The 20710-nt window shown below is 51.0% G+C and overlaps 1 protein-coding gene across 1 annotated transcript; it reads left to right on the top strand.

The window, feature by feature from the left end:
- Positions 1 to 3246: 3246 nt before the first annotated feature.
- On the top strand, positions 3247 to 19160 carry RTN4RL2 (reticulon 4 receptor like 2). The gene is made up of 3 exons (XM_036764031.1): positions 3247 to 3277; positions 9323 to 9804; positions 17762 to 19160. Exons 1-3 carry the CDS (start codon positions 3247 to 3249, stop codon positions 18512 to 18514), a joined length of 1266 nt encoding a protein of 421 aa, XP_036619926.1. The 3' UTR covers positions 18515 to 19160.
- The last annotated feature ends 1550 nt before the right edge of the window (positions 19161 to 20710 follow it).

Raw genomic sequence — 20710 nt, 5'->3', positions numbered from 1 at the left:
CGCCAGAGGGAGTGCCTGCCACGCAGCTGCTGGCTGGGACTAGGTCACCCGAAGTCGAAGAGACCTCCCTTGCCCAGGCTCTGTTTTCTACTTCTACTTATGGTCCACGAACTAATTCACCCTTCCCTACAAGTTCTTCGTGTTTAATTGTAATTGTTTTCAAAGAATGGAAGCACCTCTGCTCCCAGGATCTCGACGAGAGAGAGAGAGAGAGAGAGAGAGAGAGAGAGAGAGAGAGAGAGAGAGAGAGGAGACTGTCCATAATATAGTCCAGTCCTCCCGTTTTACAGATGGAAAAACTGAGGCCCAGGTAGAGGAAGAGACTTGCCCAGGATTACACAGTCAGGAAATGGTAAGAATTTGAACCCAGACACCAAACCCAGATTCTTACTTCTTCCTCTCCTGTTTAACCCAAACAGGACAACCCTATGGTGGGTGACCCAAGATGAGGGGGTCCATGGGGTTGCTATGATCAGGGAAATCGGTGATGAGGTTGTGGGAACTGCCCTGGCAGCAGAGACGCCTCTCCAAGAACCAACTCCACTGGCCGGACTGGGGGGGAGTCCCTGACAAGTCTAGGCGCGTCCAAGCCAATGCTGGGGGGTAGGCAGAGGGGCCCCGCCCCTTTCTGAGGAGCGCTGGGCCAGCTGAGCCGGTGACAAGCACACCTGAGTCAGCGCCCGCCGCCCACCCGCCCCTCAGCGTCTGTCTGCCCATCTTGTGGTATTTCGCTTCCCGGGAGCCCGCTCCGCTGCGCTCCGGAGGCAGCTCGGCAAACAAACCCGGCGACAGATTGCGGCGTGGCTCATTCCGGGGAAGGACGCCAAATCCCCCCACCCCCAGCCCTCGCACCCCCCACTGCCACCCCCTCTTCTCCCCGCCTCTTCCCTCTCTCCCGACCCCGGCCTCAGTTTCGTGTGCTGTAAGATTGGGGGGGGGCTTCCCCCACTGACTTCACCCCCAACTTCCTTGGACCCACGAAAGGCGACAGGACGCGTTAGGGGCAGGGGTTAAGCTAGGTAGCCGAGTCCAAGAAGGGGGCAGGGAATGGAATCCGCCTAATGCACCAGCAGGGGGCGCCCCATGGAGAGTGAGTCTGTGTGGCAGGGCTTAAGGTACCAGGGAGCTGGGAGAAACTGAGGCAGAGAGAGAGAGAGAGAGAGAGAGAGAGAGAGAAGAGAAGGAAGAAGAAGAAGAAGAGGAGGAGGAGGAGGAGTCGGGCAAAAAGAGACAGGGAGAATAAAAGAGACTAAAAGAAGGGCGAATTAGAAAATGGAAAAGACGAGAAGGAGAGATAGAGACAAAGAAATGAAGACTGGAGGTGGGCAGGCTGACAGGCAAGAACAGAGACAGACACACAGATGGAGGGATACAGAAGCGAAGGGAAAAAAGAGGAGTAGGAAGAGGGAAAAGACAGGACAATAGGCAAAGGAGTGATAGAAAAGAAATGAGGAAGAAGAGAAAGAAGCGGGGGAAGAGGAGTAAAAGAAGAAAGAGGAGTAGAGAGCCAGGAGAGGAACGGGGGTGGGGGAAGAGGAGGGAAAGAGGAGTTTCCTTTCTGCACCCCGAGAAGCAGCCCTGGCTAGGCTGGGCGGGTCTCTGAGCTCAGGGGGGAATGGGGCGGCGCAGCAGCTGGCTTCTGGCAGTCCCAGCCCGTACCCAGTCTGGGCGCCGCTTGGCATCCATTCCTCTCCCCAGTCCTCCCCGCCCCCCCGCCCCCAGTCTCCCTGGCTCCCCCTCCCGCGGAAACGGCCGGCTTCCCCGGGACGCTCCTAGCTGGCTGTCCTGGGGCCAAGGGGGAGGGCTGACCCGGGCCCCTGGGAGGCCTGAAGGTAGTTCGCAACCTTCCTCTTCTCCTCCTGGTCCTGAGTGGCTGACCGAGCTTCGGGGTTTCAGCCTCCCTGCCTGCCCCTTCCACCCCAACCTGAGGTAATAGCCTCTACTGTAGCAGATAGTGGGGAAAGAATTTTCCGGTAAACCGACAACGAGGAACTAGAGAGAAAGGCCCGAGATCAACGTAGCTGCATTGATACCAATTAATACTAATTATGCTGCCATTACAGAAGGGAACAGGGAATCGAATGTGGTCTGATTGACAAGATAACATACACTGTGGAATATGAAGAATTCTGGAGCCTGAGACACAGGCTCGAACCCTGACTCCGTTACATACTCCTGGTGTGACCCTGGGCAAGTCATCTTACTGTTTTAAGTCTCAGTTCTAATAAATGCAAAATCAGGAAATTGGCCCCGAGGATATCTAAGGCCTCTCCTAGCTCTAAATTCAGTCGTTTTTGTTTTGTTTTAAAAAGGAGAAAGAAAGCAGGCACACACCCTGGAGTTTTTCCCCTATACAGGGCCAGAGAGATAGGCTGGGGTCCCAGAAAAGAAGGTCTCATCTATCTTTCCCCACCAAATCAGATCTTCCTGGGGGGAGGGTAGGGAAAGGAGGAGATACGGGATATCTACGATGGGGTGGAGGGTAAAGCTGAGAGATGTAAAAATCAGGACTCCATCCCACCTCCCACAAGCCCCTAGGGAACGAAGGTGTGTGTAAATGGAGTTGGGGCGGGGGAGGATTTGAATCTAACCGGGTTAGACCGAAAGAGGGTTCCCTCCCTTTCCTCCCACCTCCTGAAGAGTTTTCCCAATAAGAGCAGAGCTTGGATAGAAAAGAACGTCCCCTAGGTCCCTGGCAGCTGTAGGAAGAGGTTAGAGACTTGGTGGTAGGATGGGATGGGATGGGCAGGGTGGGGAGGGGGGCCCTGCTCCCGCCCCCCCCGATTTGCCATTAAAGGGTTAAGTAGTCGAGCGAAGGAGGAGCCAGAGGGAGGGGAGGTGGGGTGCGGGGTAGGGAAGCACTTCCCTGCTGTCCTCACACTCCCAGGGCTAGCGGTCGGGGCGGACGAAGCCCAGGATCCGACCGCCGTGCTTGGAGTGGGGGTGGGGACCGAGCACTCGGCCGTCGCCGCCGCCGCCTGTCCCATCTCATCCTGTCCAGTCCTGTGTCTTATACGTCGGGGCTGATGGCTCCCCCTGAGCCACGGAGCCCCGGGGGCGCAGGGTAAAAGCCCAGCGGACAGCCCAGACCACCACGCCCCAGTCGAGAGGCTCAGAATCCAGTCCCGCTGGTCGCCCCAAACCGTAGACTCCGAAGGGGACGAGGGAGAGCGTGGGAGCCCCCCCTCCCCCCCACTGCTCCCCACCCTGCCCCGCCCCGTCCCCCTCCCCCAGCTCCGAGACAAGATGCTCGCCTGGCTCCGGCGCCTGCTGCAAGGTAAGGATCCCCTGCTTGGACGGGGCTGGGGGAAGGGGGCAACCCAAGGAACCAGGTTGTGGGGGAGGGAAGAAGAGGAGAAAGGGCAGAAAGGTAGGGGGGTCAGAGGAGGACGGGAGGGATGGAGAAAGGAGGAGTGGGAAGAGACGGAGGAGGGGGCAGGAGAAGCCCAAGGGGAAGGAGGGCACTGGGATGGGGTGAGCTCCTCCAGACCGAGCGTCTGGCTGGTCACCCCCAAACTCGCTCCAGGAGCTAGTAGAGCACCGCGACGTAACCGAGGCACAGCCTAGCCCCGCTTCCGCCTCTATGGCCGCCCCGCCGGGTTTGGGGGCTGGGCCGGCCGGCCGCCCCGCGGCGGGGGAGCTGAGCCCGCAGAGGCTGGCGGGCGGGGAGCTAGCTCGTGACCGTGGAGCCCTGGGCTACCGGCGGGCGGCCGGGGAGGGCTGGGTCCAGGGGTTGGCCGGGATAGGGGAGGGAAGATCAGGCTCTGCCGTCCCGGCTTCGCCTGCTGGGGGGTGGAGGCAGTGCAGAGAGGGGCACAGAGGACTCCTCCGACCCGGGAAAACGCCAACTCAGCAACTCCAGGGCGGCCGGCGTGCGGCTTTCCTCTCGGCTCCGCACCTTCGATCACCTAGGAGGGACTGGATGGAGGGGATCGGTTCCGAGGAAAGGATGAGGACTGGCAAGAGGCAAGGGAGGCAGCCAGATGGGCAAGAAATCTAGCGGGAGAATGACAGGGGGCAGCCGGCTGCGGGGGAGTGAGGGGACAGCCATGGAGCCGGAGACTCAGGGACAGAGGGGAGACAGTGGGACAGACGACACTGGACAGTAAGAGGAGAAGACAGAGTGGGGGGACATCAGACAGAGGAACTGAGGCAGGGCAGGGGTGGGGGTTGGGGAGGAGATTAGACATGGGGACAGGGAGATGGGGGTTAGGAGCAGTAGGAGCAGTGAAGCCAAGGGGTGAGAGCAAGGAGAATGGGCAAGAGAGACTAGGGCCGCAGGGGCCAGGAAGTCAAGAGAGGATGTGATACAGAGAACGAAAAAGCCCTTACCGCACTTTAGTGCCAATGCAATGCCTTTGGGGAGGGCTTCCCCGCCTCCCCCACCTCACAGGTGAGGCAAACCTTTTGTGGCCCTTAAAAGGCTACCTACCCTGTTACTATCCTCCTCATCATCTTCATTATCACACAAGTCCCAGAGCTCAAGGCCCAGGGTCCAGGAACTAGGTAGGCCCAGGGTCTTGGCAGTGGGCTGACTGGGCCTGGACAGCAGGGTAGGGTGGTGGAGCCCCAGAGCTGGGCAGAAACCCTGGTGGTTGAAGCATTGCCGTTTTTATCCCCAGCCCCTCATCAGACTACGCACTATTGGGGACCTCGGGTGGCTGCTTATTTGGGGGTATTCTATTCTGGCAGAGTGAGAAACTGTTTGCGGTGGCTCTGAACCTCACCACCCGCACCAGCGTCACTGCCTTCCTGGGTCGATGCGTCAGCGCCACCACCTCCACCTCAGTCCCCACTCCTTTCCCACCTCCTTTACCCCCTCAGCATCTGCCTGGCAGCAGCCCATACCCTTAACCCCCTGCCTCTGCCTAGAAACAGTGCCTTTAGGCCATCTTCAGCAACCAGTTGAGCTTCTGAAGCTGCTCCATCAAGACCCCATGCTCTTCATTCTTTAGACTCAGGGACTGAATGGGATTCTTCTTCAGTATTACCCCCTTTTCTGGAGCCACCAGCTAGCTCTCTGTTCTTTTCTTCTCAACATCTCTGGCTTTCCTTCAGTCATACTTGAGGTTTACCTCTTTTTTCTTCCAGCCAAGTTTCTTTCTTTACCTCCATGATCCCAGTCTCAAGGGTCTTGAATCTTTGAAGCTAAAGGTGGAATTTGAATTCTAGGATTTTCTCAAAGCTTCCAAGCCTTGGTGTCTGAGATCCATCTGTTAGCGACATGTGTCCTCACTCTGATGGCCACATTCCCCATGCCTTGACTTTCTGGGATCTTCCATGATTTTCTGAGAGTTTGTGATCTTGGCTTTCCCTGCTAGAGGATTCATGGGGTCACAGATTTAAAGCTGGAAGGGTTCTTAGAAGCCATTAAGTTAAGCTCTCTCACTTTATAAATGAAGAAACAGGCCCAGAGAAGCTAAATGACTTCCCCAGGGTCACACAGCTAGTAGGAGTCTATAGTAATATTTGAACCTAAGCCTTCTTGACTCCAATTCCATTTTTCTGTCCGCTATCTTCCACCAAGGGCACACCTGCCATTCTCATAGTCCCACAAAGGATAGTTTGTAGATTCCCAAATTGGCCATCCCGTACTGGACCTGATGGCTCCTGTCTGATTGTTGGAGCCCAGGGAGATACAAAATAAAAGAAAACCCAAGAATCTTGGCCCTTTCCCTCTGCTCTGCCAGCCCAGCTCAGTATGGTAGCTTGCACTGCCCCCTGGGTCTGTAGTGGAGCCCAGGTTCTGCACCCCCTTGTCTCCATGGGCATTGTTCATCTCAGTTCAGGGTTGGTCTGTCTCCAATGAAAAGACCAGAAATAGATCATAGTACTTAGTACAGGAAGAAACCTTAGTGAGCAACCACTCCAGTCTCTTCGTTTTGCAGATGAGGGAGCTGAGGCCTATGGAGTGGGTTCTAATTGGTCCAATGATTCCAGTTATCGAGCTCAGACGTGAGTCAAGGCATCTTGACTTCCAGCCTGTGTTCTTACTACCCCATGCAGGCTTCTTCCTGGTTCTCATCTTTATTCTCTCCTCTATCTGATAACCAATCCTTAATCTCTATCCCCTCCCCCCCAGAATGGGGCCATGAAAAAAAAGGAGGGATGCAGTGTTTGGGTGACTCTGGAAGGGCTTTTCCTTGCTGTGAAAAGATAGAGCAGCTAACTTATCATTGCTCCATCCTACCTGCTGTCTTGTGTCCAAGATTCCCCAGGACACTAAGGCAACAGCAGAATTGTCATAGCAGTCCTTTGAGAGAGTACCCGAGAAAGGAAAGGAAAGGAAAGGAAAGGGGGGTGGTGAGGGGATTGGAGGGAGCAAGAGAGAGAGGAGAAGAGAAGAGGAGAGAAAACGTAAGCATAGAAGGAAAGGTAGGAAAGAGGATGGAAAGGAGGGGGACTCTGGGGTGAGGGGAAGACAAGAAAAGGAGGGAGCAAGACCAGAGTGGGGAGAAGGGGCCACTTCTCGCCTCTAACCAGGAGCTCAGCTGAGCTGGGCCTGGGGGCAGAGGCGCTAGAAGCCCCCACCTTTCCCTCCACCCGGCCTCCAGTGAAAGCCCGCAGCCTGAATTATGGATGAAGCTCCTTGGGTTACAGCCACTGTACACGGGCAAGGACTAGAAATGGCATCAGCCACAGCTCTGCAGCGGCCGCCAAGGCACCCCTCCCCCAGCCTCTGCCCCCCTTCGTCTCCCCCATTCCCTCTCCCAGCCTAGTCCTGGCTCCCTGAACCCAGTCCCTTTTCAGGGTTGATGAGAAGTGGTACTTTAGGAAGGGCAGAGGGTGTGGCTATTCATTGGGGAAGTCGGGGCCAAGAAGCCCCAAAATGTAGGCAAAGAATCTTGAGTCTGGAATATCCCAGTTATGCTGCTGTGTTAACTTGGGCAAGTCACTGCCCCTCTCTGGGTCTCAGTTTCCTCGGCTGTCAAATGAGTGTGTTGAACTAAATGATGGCCCCTTGTGACTTACAGTCCAGCAAATCTCTATGAAACTGAGGTGATGGGAAATTCCCCTTTTGCCTTTTTTTCCTTGAGGGAGGAGAGAAGAAGTAGGGAGGAGAAGGAGACAGCTGTCCTTGGGGTGTATGAGACAGAATTATGAGATGAGGGAGGAAGAGGAAAGACTTGACCACCATTTCTCTCTCCTAAACAAACCATGCCCTTAGATACTGGATACAGTCAGGACTGGAGCTGTCAGGAGCAAGAACATGCCCTTTCTTTCCTCCTCTCTGTGACGATTGACAGAGAGAGAGAGAGAGAGAGAGGGCTTCTAATCCGGGAGAGCCTTGGCAAGCCTCTAGATCTGGGTGGGATTAAGGGATCAGGAAAGGAATTTGGCTTCCTAGAGCATCAGCCCCAAGGGGAAGCAGCGCTATGGAGGGGGAACAAAGTAACAGGGCTTGTCTCCATTGGGCCAATATGAGAGAACACACCCACCCAAGGTCCCATGTTGGGCTAGGGGGTTTAGCCACTCCATTGTAGGAGTAATAGAGAGGGGGTGAGAGACTTGTCCCCCCAACACACCCCATTCGGCTCAGGAGAAGTGGGGAGGAGAAAGTGATCGTGAAACGCTGCTCGGGGGAGGGGTGAGAAGGGCCGAGAAGCGCGGAGGTGGTGTGAAGGAATGGAACAGCCGCCGCCTGTGTCACTGAGTATTACATCACACCCCTGCCTACACACACACGGGGCCCAGCACTCGCTCACACGAGGGGGGATGATGGGGGACATCCAGAACATGCACACTCATGTATGGGCATGGACCCCTAGTGGGGCTCCAACGCAGGTGCTGGATCCTATCCAGGTACATTGTCCAACGGCCATGGACCCCTACCTTCAATGATCCACAAGCCTGGAGCACTGATGTCTCACACACTCCTCATCCTATGGTGCTCCACCATGTCACTGATAAATCGGGATGAGGACCTGCGAGGTTACACTTGGGGGTGGGTGATGCCATAGATAGACATCTGGCTGGATTGGCAACATCATAGATGGCAAATATGTACACCTTGATGGTATACCTGGCACAAGTGGGCCAGGAGAGACCACAAATATGTGCACATATGAAGTGGCAAACCAAGTACCTAAAATCTCTACTACATTCATGTGAATGTATGATAGTGGTGGTAGTGGTGATGGTGATGATGGGAACATCCTTCCTCCATCAGCCATGGAGGCATTTGCAAATTCACACCAATACACGATGATCCAGATAACCTCCTAGGAACACAACCTCAGAGAGGTAGAATGAGGCAATGAGAAGGGTCTGTGTCCTAGTTTCGAAACTTGCATCCTGTGTGACCCTGGGCAAGTCACTTCATTGTGTGGTGACTCGGTGTCTTCGTTGAAAAAATGGAGACAAGAAGACAAAGCAATAGGGCTTTAAGATTTGTAAAAAGTTTTGCACACATTTTCTGACTGGATCCTTATAGCCCCTCTGTGAAGTAGGAAATAGAGAAAGGGAGAAGTGCTACCTCAGAGTCTTGTGGCAAAGATCAAATGAGATGGTGTATGGAAAGCACTTTGAAAGCCTCGAAGTGATTGCTGCTACTACTACCACTACTACTACTACTACTACTACTAGCTACATTATTTATGTATTGCAAGATGCAATACATATGTTATTTCATCGAAGGCCTCACAACAACCCTAAGAAGCAGATATTATTACCCCCACTTTACAGATGGGGAAACTGAGGGAACTTAAGTGACTCAGCCAGGGTCACATAGCTAATAAGCAGATCACGGCTGGATGATTTTAACTAGGAGTTTCCTGACTCCAAGTCCAGGGCTCTATCCACTTGATGCCACCTTGATGCCTCCTTTACTATTACTTTTTTATCTTCCTCATCCCCATTTTAAAGATTAAGGAAGAGAAGTGGAATGGTTTGCCCAAGGTCACAAAGCTAGTGTCACAAATGCAAGTCTGTCCTAACTGCAAGTCCAATGTGCTGCCCTTCCTCACAGGGCTCTTGGGAGTAAAGTGCTCCATAAACCTTAATGTGCTAAAGAAATGGGTATCATTTCTAGATCCGTGGGTGAGGGCACCCACTAATCCCTGGTGAATGAAAGAGAAGTGGTGTAGTCACACCTCGTTCCAGGACCAGCCAGGGAGCCACTAGGGAATGGAAGAGTGGACCTAAAGATGGAAGGAACCTTGCAGATGAGGAAACTGAGGCCCAGAGAGGTGTTGTAACCTGCCTGAGGTTACCCAGTTAGTGAACGGGTGGGATATGAATCCAGGTCTTCTGTGAGCAGGTGCAGGCCAGGGGACACGACACCTCTGGAGTCCTGCCAGTCCATACCTCTGTCTCCCTACAGGTCCTGCCTCAGCCTGCCTGCTGCTCCTGCTGCTGGCTCTGCCTCTAGTGGCCCCTACCTGTCCCATGCTGTGCACCTGCTACCTCTCCCCACCAACCGTCAGTTGCCAGGCCAACAACTTCTCGGCAGTGCCCTTGGTACTGCCCCCCCACACCCAGCGCCTCTTCCTTCAGAACAACCTCATCCGCTCCCTGCGGCCCGGCACCTTTGGCAGCAGCCTGCTCACCCTTTGGCTCTTCTCCAACAATCTCTCAACCATCTACCCTGGCACCTTCCGACACCTGCAGGCCCTAGAGGAGCTGGACCTCGGGGACAACCGGCACTTGCGTTCCCTGGACCCTGACACTTTCCAGGGCCTCGAACGGCTACAATCCCTTCACCTGTACCGCTGCCAGCTCAGCAGTCTGCCCAGCAACATCTTCCGGGGCTTGGTCAGCCTGCAGTACCTCTACCTGCAGGAAAACCAGCTGCTCCACCTCCAGGTGAGCCCCCTTTGCCCTGCCCTTCGCTCCCCAACTCCCACTCTTTTCGTCTTAGTATTGAGTCTCTTTTTGTCTCCCTGCCTCCCTGCCCTTTCTACCTTTCCACAGCTCTCCTGGTCTCTGCCTCTACTCCTCTGAGGATGCACCTTCATCCTGAACTTTTCCTTTCTGGCTCTTTCTCTATCTCTGTCTTTATTAGCTCACCCTTCCTTTCCTTGCCTGTCTCTCTCCCATCTCCATTCACTAGCCACTTTCTCCCCTTTGCTTCCATCCTTTCCTCTCCCTTTTTATTTCTTTCTGCATCTTTTTCTCTGTTCCTTTTCCTCACCTTTTCAAATCTTTTTTTCCTTAGACTTGTTTCCCTTTTCTCCTTCTCCTTTCTGTCTCCTCTACCTCTTTCTTTCTCTCTGTCCTTGTTCCCATCCCTGTCTCCATCTCTGTTTCCCTTTCTCCCCCTTTCCTTCCCTCTCTCCTCCTCCCCTTCCTTCTCTCCTTCTTACCTTCCCTCTCTCCTCCTCCCCTTCCTTCTCTCCTTCTTCCCTTCTCTCTCTTCACCTTTCCTTCATTCTCTCCTTCTTTCTTCCCCTCCCTCCCTCCTTTCCTTCCCTCCCTCCCCTCTCTTCCCCTTTCCTTTCTTCTCTCCTTCTTTCTTCCCCTCCCTCCTCTCCTTCCACTTCTCTCCTCTCCCTCCCCTCCCTCCCCTCTCTCCTCTTCTTCCCATCTCTCTTTTCCTTCACTCCTTCTTGCCTTTCCCATTTCTTTCTGTATTTCTCAGTGCCTTACTATCTTCCTCCTCCAACATGCCAATTTTCTTTTCATTCTCCCTTTCTCCTCTGGTTGCATCACAAAAATCCTTTGATAGTTTCTCCCCTCTCATATATTCTTCAGAGATTGGCACATGGAATATGGGAGTAGGGTGGGGAGGTGGGCAGAGCAAATGAAAAGGATGATCTCATCAAAGGCCTCTTCCCACCTCAGATTTGCTGGGTAACTTGGGGAGGGGGGTGGGGTATTAAGCCCTTTGCCCTTCATATGCTTCAGTTTTTGCTCTGTGAAATGGGCAGAGAATCATTCTAGGGCCCATCCTGTCTTGGTGGTAGGATTAAGAATTAAAACTAGAATGGTGGTGAGCTTTTGGGAGAATGCTGCTATGGAGATTGAAGGGGTAGCAATGACAGCTATTATTAGTTTTATTAATAATATTATTATCAAGAATGATTAATGTTTCTTTTCAACCTCATTTTTTTCCCCATTCTGTCCACCCCCTCCCCTCCCTGAAGTCACAACACACCCCCTAAAACCACGCCCAGGGAAACAAAATTCTGAAAGGTTGCTGCTTTTGAGGGTATGTTGGCAGCAGGGAGGTTGGGGGTGGGAGGGACTGAATCATTCCAGTACTGTATGAATCCATGCAGGGATTTTCTACAAAGGGCCCAGCCTGGCCTCCCATCTTTGGGGCAGAGGCTCAAGGGATTGGTGCCATCGATGACCACACAGGCCATCTCCATATAATGGAGGCTGCGGCAGAGCATCACTTAATAGAATGCAGGGCCTGTCTTGGACTCTTTCCAAGGGAAGTTAGTACTGATATACGGAAGAGGCCTCCTCTATCAGGCAGGCTTGCTTATAAGCTATGGACGCCAAAGACAAGAGTAAGTCAAGGCTTCCAGATTTTAAGTCTAGATGCCACTTATGTCCTGCATGGACTTGGGGCAAGTCATCCAATCTCCCTCTGCTTTGGCTTCTTCATGTCTAAAATGAGGGGCTTGGATTAGAGGTTCTTTTAGGTCCTTTCCAGCTCTTATGACCCTGTACCCTTACATGCACCCTCACAGAAGGGGACTGGGTGCCCTAAAAATTCTCTCTCACTCCCCACCTCCCTCCCAGACCATAGAAACCTAAGTCATAATCCTCTCCTCGGGCCGGAAGTAGAATCATTGACATACACACACTCTACTCCCTCATGTCAACCATCGAGATTCTTTTTAGTCCAGACCTGGGATTCCATCAATATTGGAAGCACCTTGATGAGGAAAGTTCCTCTATCCCCAACATCTCTACCACTGACAGTCTCAGGTTGCTGCCTGGATTGTTGAAAAGCTGAGTGACTTGCCCAGGGTCACACAACCCTGGACCCATGTGTTCCTGACTCTGAAGCCCACTCTATTCATTATGCCACACAGGCTCTGATGTGATTCTTATAATATGTAATTACTCTCATAGTTGTACTATCTTGCATTATTATTTTTAATGTTTAATTAAATTATTAATTAGAATAACAATTGGCATAATAATTACTAAAGCAGAGTAGCATAGTGAGAAAGAGCTGGCTTTCAAGTGAGGAAGGCAGTGGGAGAGAATCAAAAGAACTCTGAGACCTGGGTTTAAACCCCACCTTTGATGCTTGTGTGACCTTGGACAAGTCACCTAACATACCTAGTGACCTAACATTCCTACCTATAAAACGAGGGTCTGCACTAGATAGCCTGTGAGGTCTGTTCTAGCTCTAAATCTAAGACCTAGGTTCCAGGCTAGTCCCTAATTACCTTCTGGGTAGGCCCTTGAAAGTGGCTTGACCTCTCAGCACCCCAGGCACTTTCTAAGTCTATGAGTTGCAACTCTGAATTGGTGGGGGGGAATTCCCCTAACCAGGGTTTCCTAAGCCAGGGAAATCATAAGCATGGCCAAAAAGTAGTAATGATGGCGATGATGATCCCAGTACTCTTATTCAATTACAAAAAGCAGCTATTTTATCAAACTGGGCAAGGCTTGATCCTCAGGCCATTTCTACATGAAGCCCCTCACAAAAGATAAGAATCAAAGGACAGTTAGAGTAACCCCCTCTACCAGTGCCCCACTGGACCATGGACACACCTTTGGGCTCTCAAAGGTGAGGCCAGAGCATAGCAAGCACTGGCCCTTTCTCCCAAACTGGAAAGCCTTCCAGTATGGGCTTGGTGACAAACGGTGTGTCTATCCTCCAGCACTCACCCCAGCCAAGTTCAGGGAGGCTCACTGCCAGCTTGGCTGCTCTCTGTTGGGAAGGGGATAAAATCACAGTCCCTCGGAATACTTTTCTTAACCAGATCGGTTGATTTCAGTGGTATGAGGAACTTCCAGGTGAAGAAACTCCTTCCATCAGTACAGACTGACACCCACAATGCAACTTACCATTCTAGAGAGTTAGAGTGAGATGTGAAATGCCTTGTTCAAAGCACTGAAATCCCTACAGAGCCAGGAGGGATCGGAGGCAGGACTTCTGGCCAGGACTTTCTGACTTCAAGGCCAACGCTTAAGCCATTCTACTCATAGTAATACTACTATGTTTCCAGTAAGGCTTCAGAAGCCAATATCCTAACAGCTTCATTTGGTTACAAAAATGTCATTTTATATACTCGCAAAATAGTTTGCAGAACACTAAATACAAAAGCATTATAGCGGGACAGCAACTTGTCCTTGGACCATTTCTGTGTCTTCCCGCCACCAAAAAAAGATTGGGAGAGTGAACTTGGGATAATATAGTGTTTTGAGGGGCAGCGCAGAGTACTGGCTAGAGAACCAGCCTTGGAGCCAGGAAAACCTGAATTCCACTGATGCACTTAGAGCTCTGAGCTCAGAAGCAGCTGGGTGGCACAGTAGATAGCCCATGGGACCTGGAATCAGGAAGACTTGAGTTCAAAATCTGCCTCAGATACTTAGTAGCTGTATGACCCTGGGCAAGTCACTTAACCTCTCTGCCTCAGTTTGTTTCCCCATTTATAAAATGGGAATAGTAATCACAGCACCTTTCTCCCAGGTTGAAGTGCTTTGCAAACCTGAAAGTGGTACATATTAGTATACGTTTACCCCTCTGATGCATATGTCTGTGTCACCTTGGACAAGTTTCTTAACTTTTCAGTGTCCTAGGCAAATCTCTAAGACCATAGTTGCAGTAGGGTGCCAGCCTGAATTGATAGTAGTTTTCTCTTTGGGACACCCTTATACCAGCAAAATCACAGGTCTAATATCTATTCCTGTTCCCATATAATGCTTAAAGTCTGTCTCTAAGACACAAGACAAGGGAGGTCCATGGGGCTCCATCCTCGGGTATAGGAATTAGGAGGCAGAGCAAGGGAACTCCCTGGGACCTCAGGTGATGATCTTTGTCCTCAGGGACCCATACCTTGCCTTTTTGTCTTATGTGGAATAAAGAGAAAGGCAGCTTCTTCCTGGGAACTGATTGTCTGAATTAGGCCAACCCAAGTCACAGGCAGGTGAGGAAGCCTGAGCGCTGGGGTGACACCCACTGGGGGCAGGTGTGGCTTAGGATGGACACCTTCCTCCCCTACAGCAGTGGGTCGAAAGGAGCTATTTGAGGAAGGCAAGGGTGGGGGTGAGGGTGAGGAGGGTGTTTCAGGTGTGGAAGAAGCTGAAATGGGATAGAAAAGGAGACTGGAGCTGGGAAGCAGCAAAGGAAAAACAATTCAGTTTGAGGTGGGGGAAGGAACTTAGTCAGAGAGGGAGAAATGCAGAATGGAGATTTTAAATGGATGTGGGGAACAATGAACCAGTTGGGGGAGGGGACTGAGGGAGATCAGGAAAATGTGGTTGTAGAAATGGAAGATGATTGAAAGCTTTCAAGCCAGGAAGTGGAGGGGGGAAGGGGGAGGAAGGGGGAAGAGAGGGCTGTGAAAGTCAAGAGCTGATTAATGCAGAGAGAGAGGTTTTAGCAGTGGGGAGAGGAAGGAGCGGATTTTAGAGGCGTGGTAGAAGATACAGGATTTGGGCAACAGCTTGAATGGGGGGCGGGGAGGTGTTCCAACTTCAGACCCCAAGATTATGTGTTAGATGGAGACTGGTCTCTTGCAGACATGCAAGGGGACAGGGAAGAATCAGATAATTAGGAACTATTACACCCCTGCCCCCCAAAAACTATATGGAGTCCCTTGATCCTAGTTGACTTGGCAGAATTTCCAGGGGTTCAGGCCACAGCTCTTCCCTGCCGCTACCCCATCCATTATCTGACCAATCCTATGGTATTTCTATGGTTTCCAAAGGAATTTGTCCAGCGTGACTGCCCTGTGGTGAAGCATCAAGTGTCAGCATTACTATCCCATTTCACAGATGGGGAACCTGAGACACAGAGTGGTGAAGTATCTTATCCAAGGCCACACATACTAAGTTCCAGAGCCAGCATTCTAAACCAGATCTTCTGGCCCTACAGCCAGTACCTTTTGCTAAAAATGCCACTCAGCTTCTTCAGTGTCCTCTGAGATAATACAACCTGCTTAATAATTAGTAGAAGATGGAGCACAGGGGAAGAGATCCAGTAACCAACCATTCATGGGGTGAGCTTAATGGGCAGAGAGATGATGGGGAAAAAAAAGACTGATAAAGAGAAGAATCAGAAACGAGTGTGAGTAGACAATCGATCAGATGCAGAGAAGTCAGATGAACCTGGAATCAGGAAGACTCAACTTCCTGAGTTCAAATCTGGCCTCAGACATGTCCTAGTTGTGTGACCCCAGGCAAGTCCCTTAAGCCTGTTTGCCTCAGTTTCCTCATCCTAAAATGAGCTAGGGAAAGAAACAGCAAACCACTCCAGTATCTTTGCCAGGAAAACTCCAAATTGGGTCATGAAGAGTCAGAAACAGCTGAAGGCAACAACAGAGAGGTCAGAGCTGTAAGGGGAGAAGAGGACAGAGCCGTGGAAAACTCCAAGGCTGAAGAGAGGAAAGCTCTGTAGTGTCAGAGGCAAGGGAGAGGGGGAGGGGGAGGGGGTTGGATATGGTTAAGAGGAGGAGATCTTGGCAAGCATGGTTCCTGCCAGATGGGAGGGGGGCGAGGAGAAAGCAGGAGGACAGGAAGTGGAGGCTGGGAGTTGAGGTTCTCCCCACCCAAACTTCTCAAACCAGACTTCAGGGAAATGGGATTTCTTGGGGGCAAAGATTGCCTTCTCTGAAAGAAGAGTTAGGGCTGGGGGCCATGAAACCCTGCCCTTCGCCAAGGACTACCTCTCCTATATAGGCTGCGGTTGGGTTTAACACCAGAGATGAAGGCTCATTGACTCTCACTCAAGAACCACCAACCTAGTTCTCAAAGCTTCAGAGCCCCCTATTACAAGCCCAGATGTGTATCTCTTACCAGCTATGCCCCCAAGGGACACTCCAAGTTCATCCAGATTATAGATTAGGATCATAGATTTCCAGATGGAAAAAAAAAAATCTCAGTCCCTCTCCCTCCACCCCCGCCCCCGCCATTTTATAGATGAGCAAGCTAAGGAACAATTAAGTGACCTGCACCAGGTCACGCAGGTAATATACTGTAGGATTTGAAGCCAGGTCCTCTGACTCCAGAGCCAGTGTACTTGCCACTATATCCTGTTCCTTCCTGCCCTTCTCCAGTCCTGGTCTTCTAGAGAAGCATCACCCACACACACACACACAGACACAAACACTTGTCTTGGATGCTGGGGAAAAACCCAACTCTCTTTTCTCTCCCCAACCCAGCCCCTGGTAAGAGGTATGTAAATGGCAGATATAGGATCAAGTCAGACACCGAACTGGAAGTCAGGAGAGAGCTGAGTTCAAATCCCAGCTTTGGCATTAACCAACTAAATCACTCTGAGCAAGTCATTTATCCTAACTGAGCCTCAGCTTCCTCACCTATAAAATGGGAGGAGTCATCGTTGCTCTGTCTTCCTTGAAGAGTTATTGTAAGGAAATTGCCTTGTCAACCTTAAAGCCTAATAAAAATGTGAATTCTAGATACACATATATACATAATTACATACATATGATATATATGTATGCATATATATACATATATTAGCTAGCATTTACATAGCTCTTCAAGGTTTGCAAAGCTCTTTACATTCATGATCTCACTGAGTCCTAATCACAACCCTCCAAAGCAGGTGCTATTATTATCTTCATTTTACACATTAAGAAACTGAGGCTGAGAGAGATCAAATGTCTTGCCCAGGGTCATGTAGCTGGGAGGTGCAGTAGAAAGAGCACTAGGTGTGGAGGCAGGAAATGCTGTTTTCACAACCTGTCTCAGACACTTCCTGAGAGTCCCTGTGGAAGTCCCTAGGGAGAGTCCTTTTCCGCAGGGACCTCATCTGGAAAATGAGAACTTGGTCTCAGTGAGGTCCTTCCACTCTCTAAAGCCCCCTCCCAGGCGAGCTTGGGGGCTTCCCCAACTCCCTTCAGACTTGGGTTCTCTCCAAGGTCCTGATCTCCGGGGAAGCGATCCTCATGATATCCCAAACAGCTGGCTTGGGGCTCTCTCCACCTCTTTTCTCTGGGAGAAGAGCAATCACATGGCCAGAAGGTGACAAGCCAAGAGCATCAGAGGATCGGAGGATTTAGGGCAGGAAGGGACCTTAAAGAGGATTCTCTCCTGACCTCATTTCCCATACAAATGAGAAAACTGAGGACAAGAACAATAAAGTAACTTGCTCCAGGCCATACAGGTAGTAAGTGATAAAGCTATAGTTCAGACTGGGTCCTCTAACTCTAAACCCATCACCATGTACCATGCTGCCCTGAAGATCATCTAGCCATTTTTCAGACGAGAAAACCGAGGCTAAGTAACTTGGCCAAGGTCTCAAAGGAAGAGTTGAGGTTTGCACCCAGTGAGAAGGGAGTTTGGATGAAACAACAAGAGGACTGATCACCTCATCCAACCCTCTCATTTTTCATTGGAGGACAGAGGTCCATAGAGTAAAATGACTTTTGCCCTTTGTCACACACAATAAGTGGCAGCCTTGACTGAACCTGAACCCAGGACCTCTGACTCCAAATCCATCAGTCTTTACCTTGTACCAATGTTACTTCTGGATAACTAAACAGCAACTTCTTCCCTCTAGTTATGGGCCTCCAGGAGCTATTTCCCAGTTCTAGGATTCTGCCACCCCCCACCCATTACATCTTTTGCACCCACTCTTTTTCTTTCCCATCTCCTGCCACCCCAGGATGATCTGTTTGCTGACTTGGCCAACTTGAGTCACCTCTTCCTGCATGGGAATCGCCTCCGACTGCTCACCGAACACGTCTTTAGGGGCCTGGCAGGGCTGGATCGGCTGCTACTGCATGGGAACCGACTGCAAGGTGTCCACCGAGCGGCCTTCCGGGGCCTGGCCCGCCTCACCATCCTCTATCTATTCAACAACAGCTTGGCATCGCTGCCCGGAGAGGCACTGGCTGACCTACCTGCCCTGGAGTTTCTGAGGCTGAATGACAACCCCTGGGCATGTGACTGCCGTGCCCGCCCTCTCTGGGCCTGGTTTCAGAGGGCCCGGGTCTCCAGCTCAGATGTCACGTGTGCCACCCCTCCTGAGCGCCAGGGCCGTGACCTGCGGGCTCTACGGGAATCGGACTTTGAGGCCTGTCCCCCTGCTGCTCCAACCCGACCAGGTGGCCGTGCCCGTGGCAACAGTTCTTCCAACCACCTGTACGGAGTGGGAGAAGCTGGGGGAGCTCCCCCTGTGGATCCCTCTACCTTATACCGGGACTTGCCGGCTGAAGACCCCAGAGGGCCCCAAGGTGGTGACACACCCACGGAAGAAGACTATTGGGGTGGCTATGGGGGTGAGGACCGGAGGAGGGGAGAGGTGTGCCCTGGCCCAGCCTGCCCCACCTCGCTGGACTCTGGAGGCCCTTCCCAACATCATGGTTTGCCCACCCCTTTGTTCTGCCTCTTGTTGCTGGTCCCCTATGGCCCCTGACGGGCAGGTTTATACTTAAGAGGGTAGCAAGTGGCAGGAGGGCAGCCAAGGATGGAGGCTAAGAGGTAATGTTGGTCTAGATGACCTCCTGCCTCCATCCCTTCAGAGATTACTACACTCCTTTCTGCTGCTACCTTCTCACTCATTTCCTGTCCCTGCCCCTTCCAGGACACTCTTTCAAGGGACAGGGTCATTCCTCCATTCCCTAGTCTCAACCCCAGAATGCTTAATATGGGCATTCCTCCCCAGTCTTCACCCCTATCCCCAGCTATTGGCTCTTCCCTCCTCTTCCCAGGGCTGGGATTAGGCTGATCACAAATCTACCTTTGGGCCCTTCAGGGGCCAGAATATTACTTGAGGGAGAGCATATTTAGTTTTCACAGCTGTCTCTGTCAGCTGGATATATCCAGTGGATTAGGGTTCCTAGTGCACCTACAAGCTGGACAAAGATCTGCCCTGGCTCCCCATCAAAGAACACTATGGGGAAGTACCCCAAATGAGGCCACTCTAATCCTAGCAAGGGATGACCCCTAAGGCCCCAGCTTCTCCTGGCCCTCCCCAAACCCCTGAGAAGGAAAGGAATTTTTCCTCATCCATCTCTCCTGGACATTTTTTGGAGGTGAGGGGCCCCCCGGAGACCTTTCTTCTCCACCATGCCCCCATGCGGCAAAGAACAAAAAAAATGGTTTGAAAACAAATTTATTAAAAAATTATATTATTTTAGATATGTCTATGGGACTCCTTCACTTTTAGTTCCCAAGTGGTAGAATGTCATAGATCCCTAAATCCTCAGATTCTGAGCTACAAAGACATTTCTAGATCATCTACTCTACCCTTTCATTTTACAGATGAGGAAACAGGCCAAGAAAGAAAGGGATTGTTTGAAGTTCTCACAAGTGGTAAAAGTCAGGTCAGGCCCTGAATCCAGGGTCCTCTCAGAATCTAGAGCTATTGTAAAGACCACTTCAGATCTAGGGTCACATAGGGGGCAAATAAGCTAGGACTGAAACCATGTTCTGTGACTCTATATCCAAAGCTTACAGTAGTTCCAAGCAAGCAAAGATGCTACTAAAGCCAGGAAGACTTAGAGAACGGGAAGAAAATCTTTAGTATCTAGACATTAAGCTTGGTTGGTGACTGAGGAGCTGATGCCCACAAAAGGGTAGGGGCTGAGGCCATAAGAGATGAATGTATTTCCCAACTCTGGGGTGGGGGAATGAAGTCAGAGTAGTTCTCCCAACACATGGGAAGCTTCCTCCTTAAAATCCTCCTTCTTTATATCGATTTGCATTGAAGATGCCAAGTCCTACATCAGCCCATGATACCTGACACAAATGAACAATCAAGAAGCCTCATTAAGCACCTACTGTGTGCCAGGAACCTTACTAGGCCCTGACAATACAAAAGCAAAAGTAAAGCCATGTCTGTCCTCAAGGAACTTGTGTTCTACCAAGGAGGTAAGGCTGAGGAAGGCAGCTGGCTAAGAATAATTTTTCTCATATTCCAATGCCTGACCCTTCTGCTATAAGCAATAACTAAATATATAACTATATATAATAGAGAAATCCTCTATAATGGAGTATGGGCAGAAATGCCATTCTTGTGTTTCTCATCATTCCATTCAACAATTAACCAAGCATTTATTAAGCTCTGACTGTGTGCCAGGCACTGTGCTAAGCAATGGGGTTAAAGGTAAAATTTAGCAGCAACTTCCCTCAAGGAGATGACATTTGACTGTTGGGAGCCTGGTGCAGAGGGCAGAACCTGGAAGCAGGAAGGCAGTGTTGAGGCTACTGCAAAGCTCCCTTGATCAGGCCATGATTAGGTTTTCTTGTATGGTGGGTAGTACTAAAAGACAGACCAGATTGGACAGGCTAGACCAAGGGTTTTTAACCTTTTCACTCTCATAGACCCCTTTGACTATCAGTCTGGTAAAGCCTATGGACCTGTTCACAGAATCATATTTCTAAAGGCATTAAGTAAAATATATAGGATTACAAAAAATCCAATTATATTGAATTAATGATGAAAGAGTTTTAAAAACCCAAATTCCTGGACCCTAGGTTAAAATCCCTTGGTGGATGAAGAGAGCAATAATCAAGAGTGGCAAGAGGACCCCAGATCCTTCTCCCCCACCAGACTAAGGGTTGGAGAGCAGTTCCCATTTGCATGATGGCCTAGGCCTCCTCTTGTCCA

Source organism: Trichosurus vulpecula, chromosome 6, assembly GCF_011100635.1.
Source record: "Trichosurus vulpecula isolate mTriVul1 chromosome 6, mTriVul1.pri, whole genome shotgun sequence".
Taxonomy (NCBI): Eukaryota; Metazoa; Chordata; class Mammalia; order Diprotodontia; family Phalangeridae; genus Trichosurus; species Trichosurus vulpecula.
Note: the sequence above shows the minus strand (reverse complement) of the source record. Positions and strands in the feature narration are given on the sequence as shown.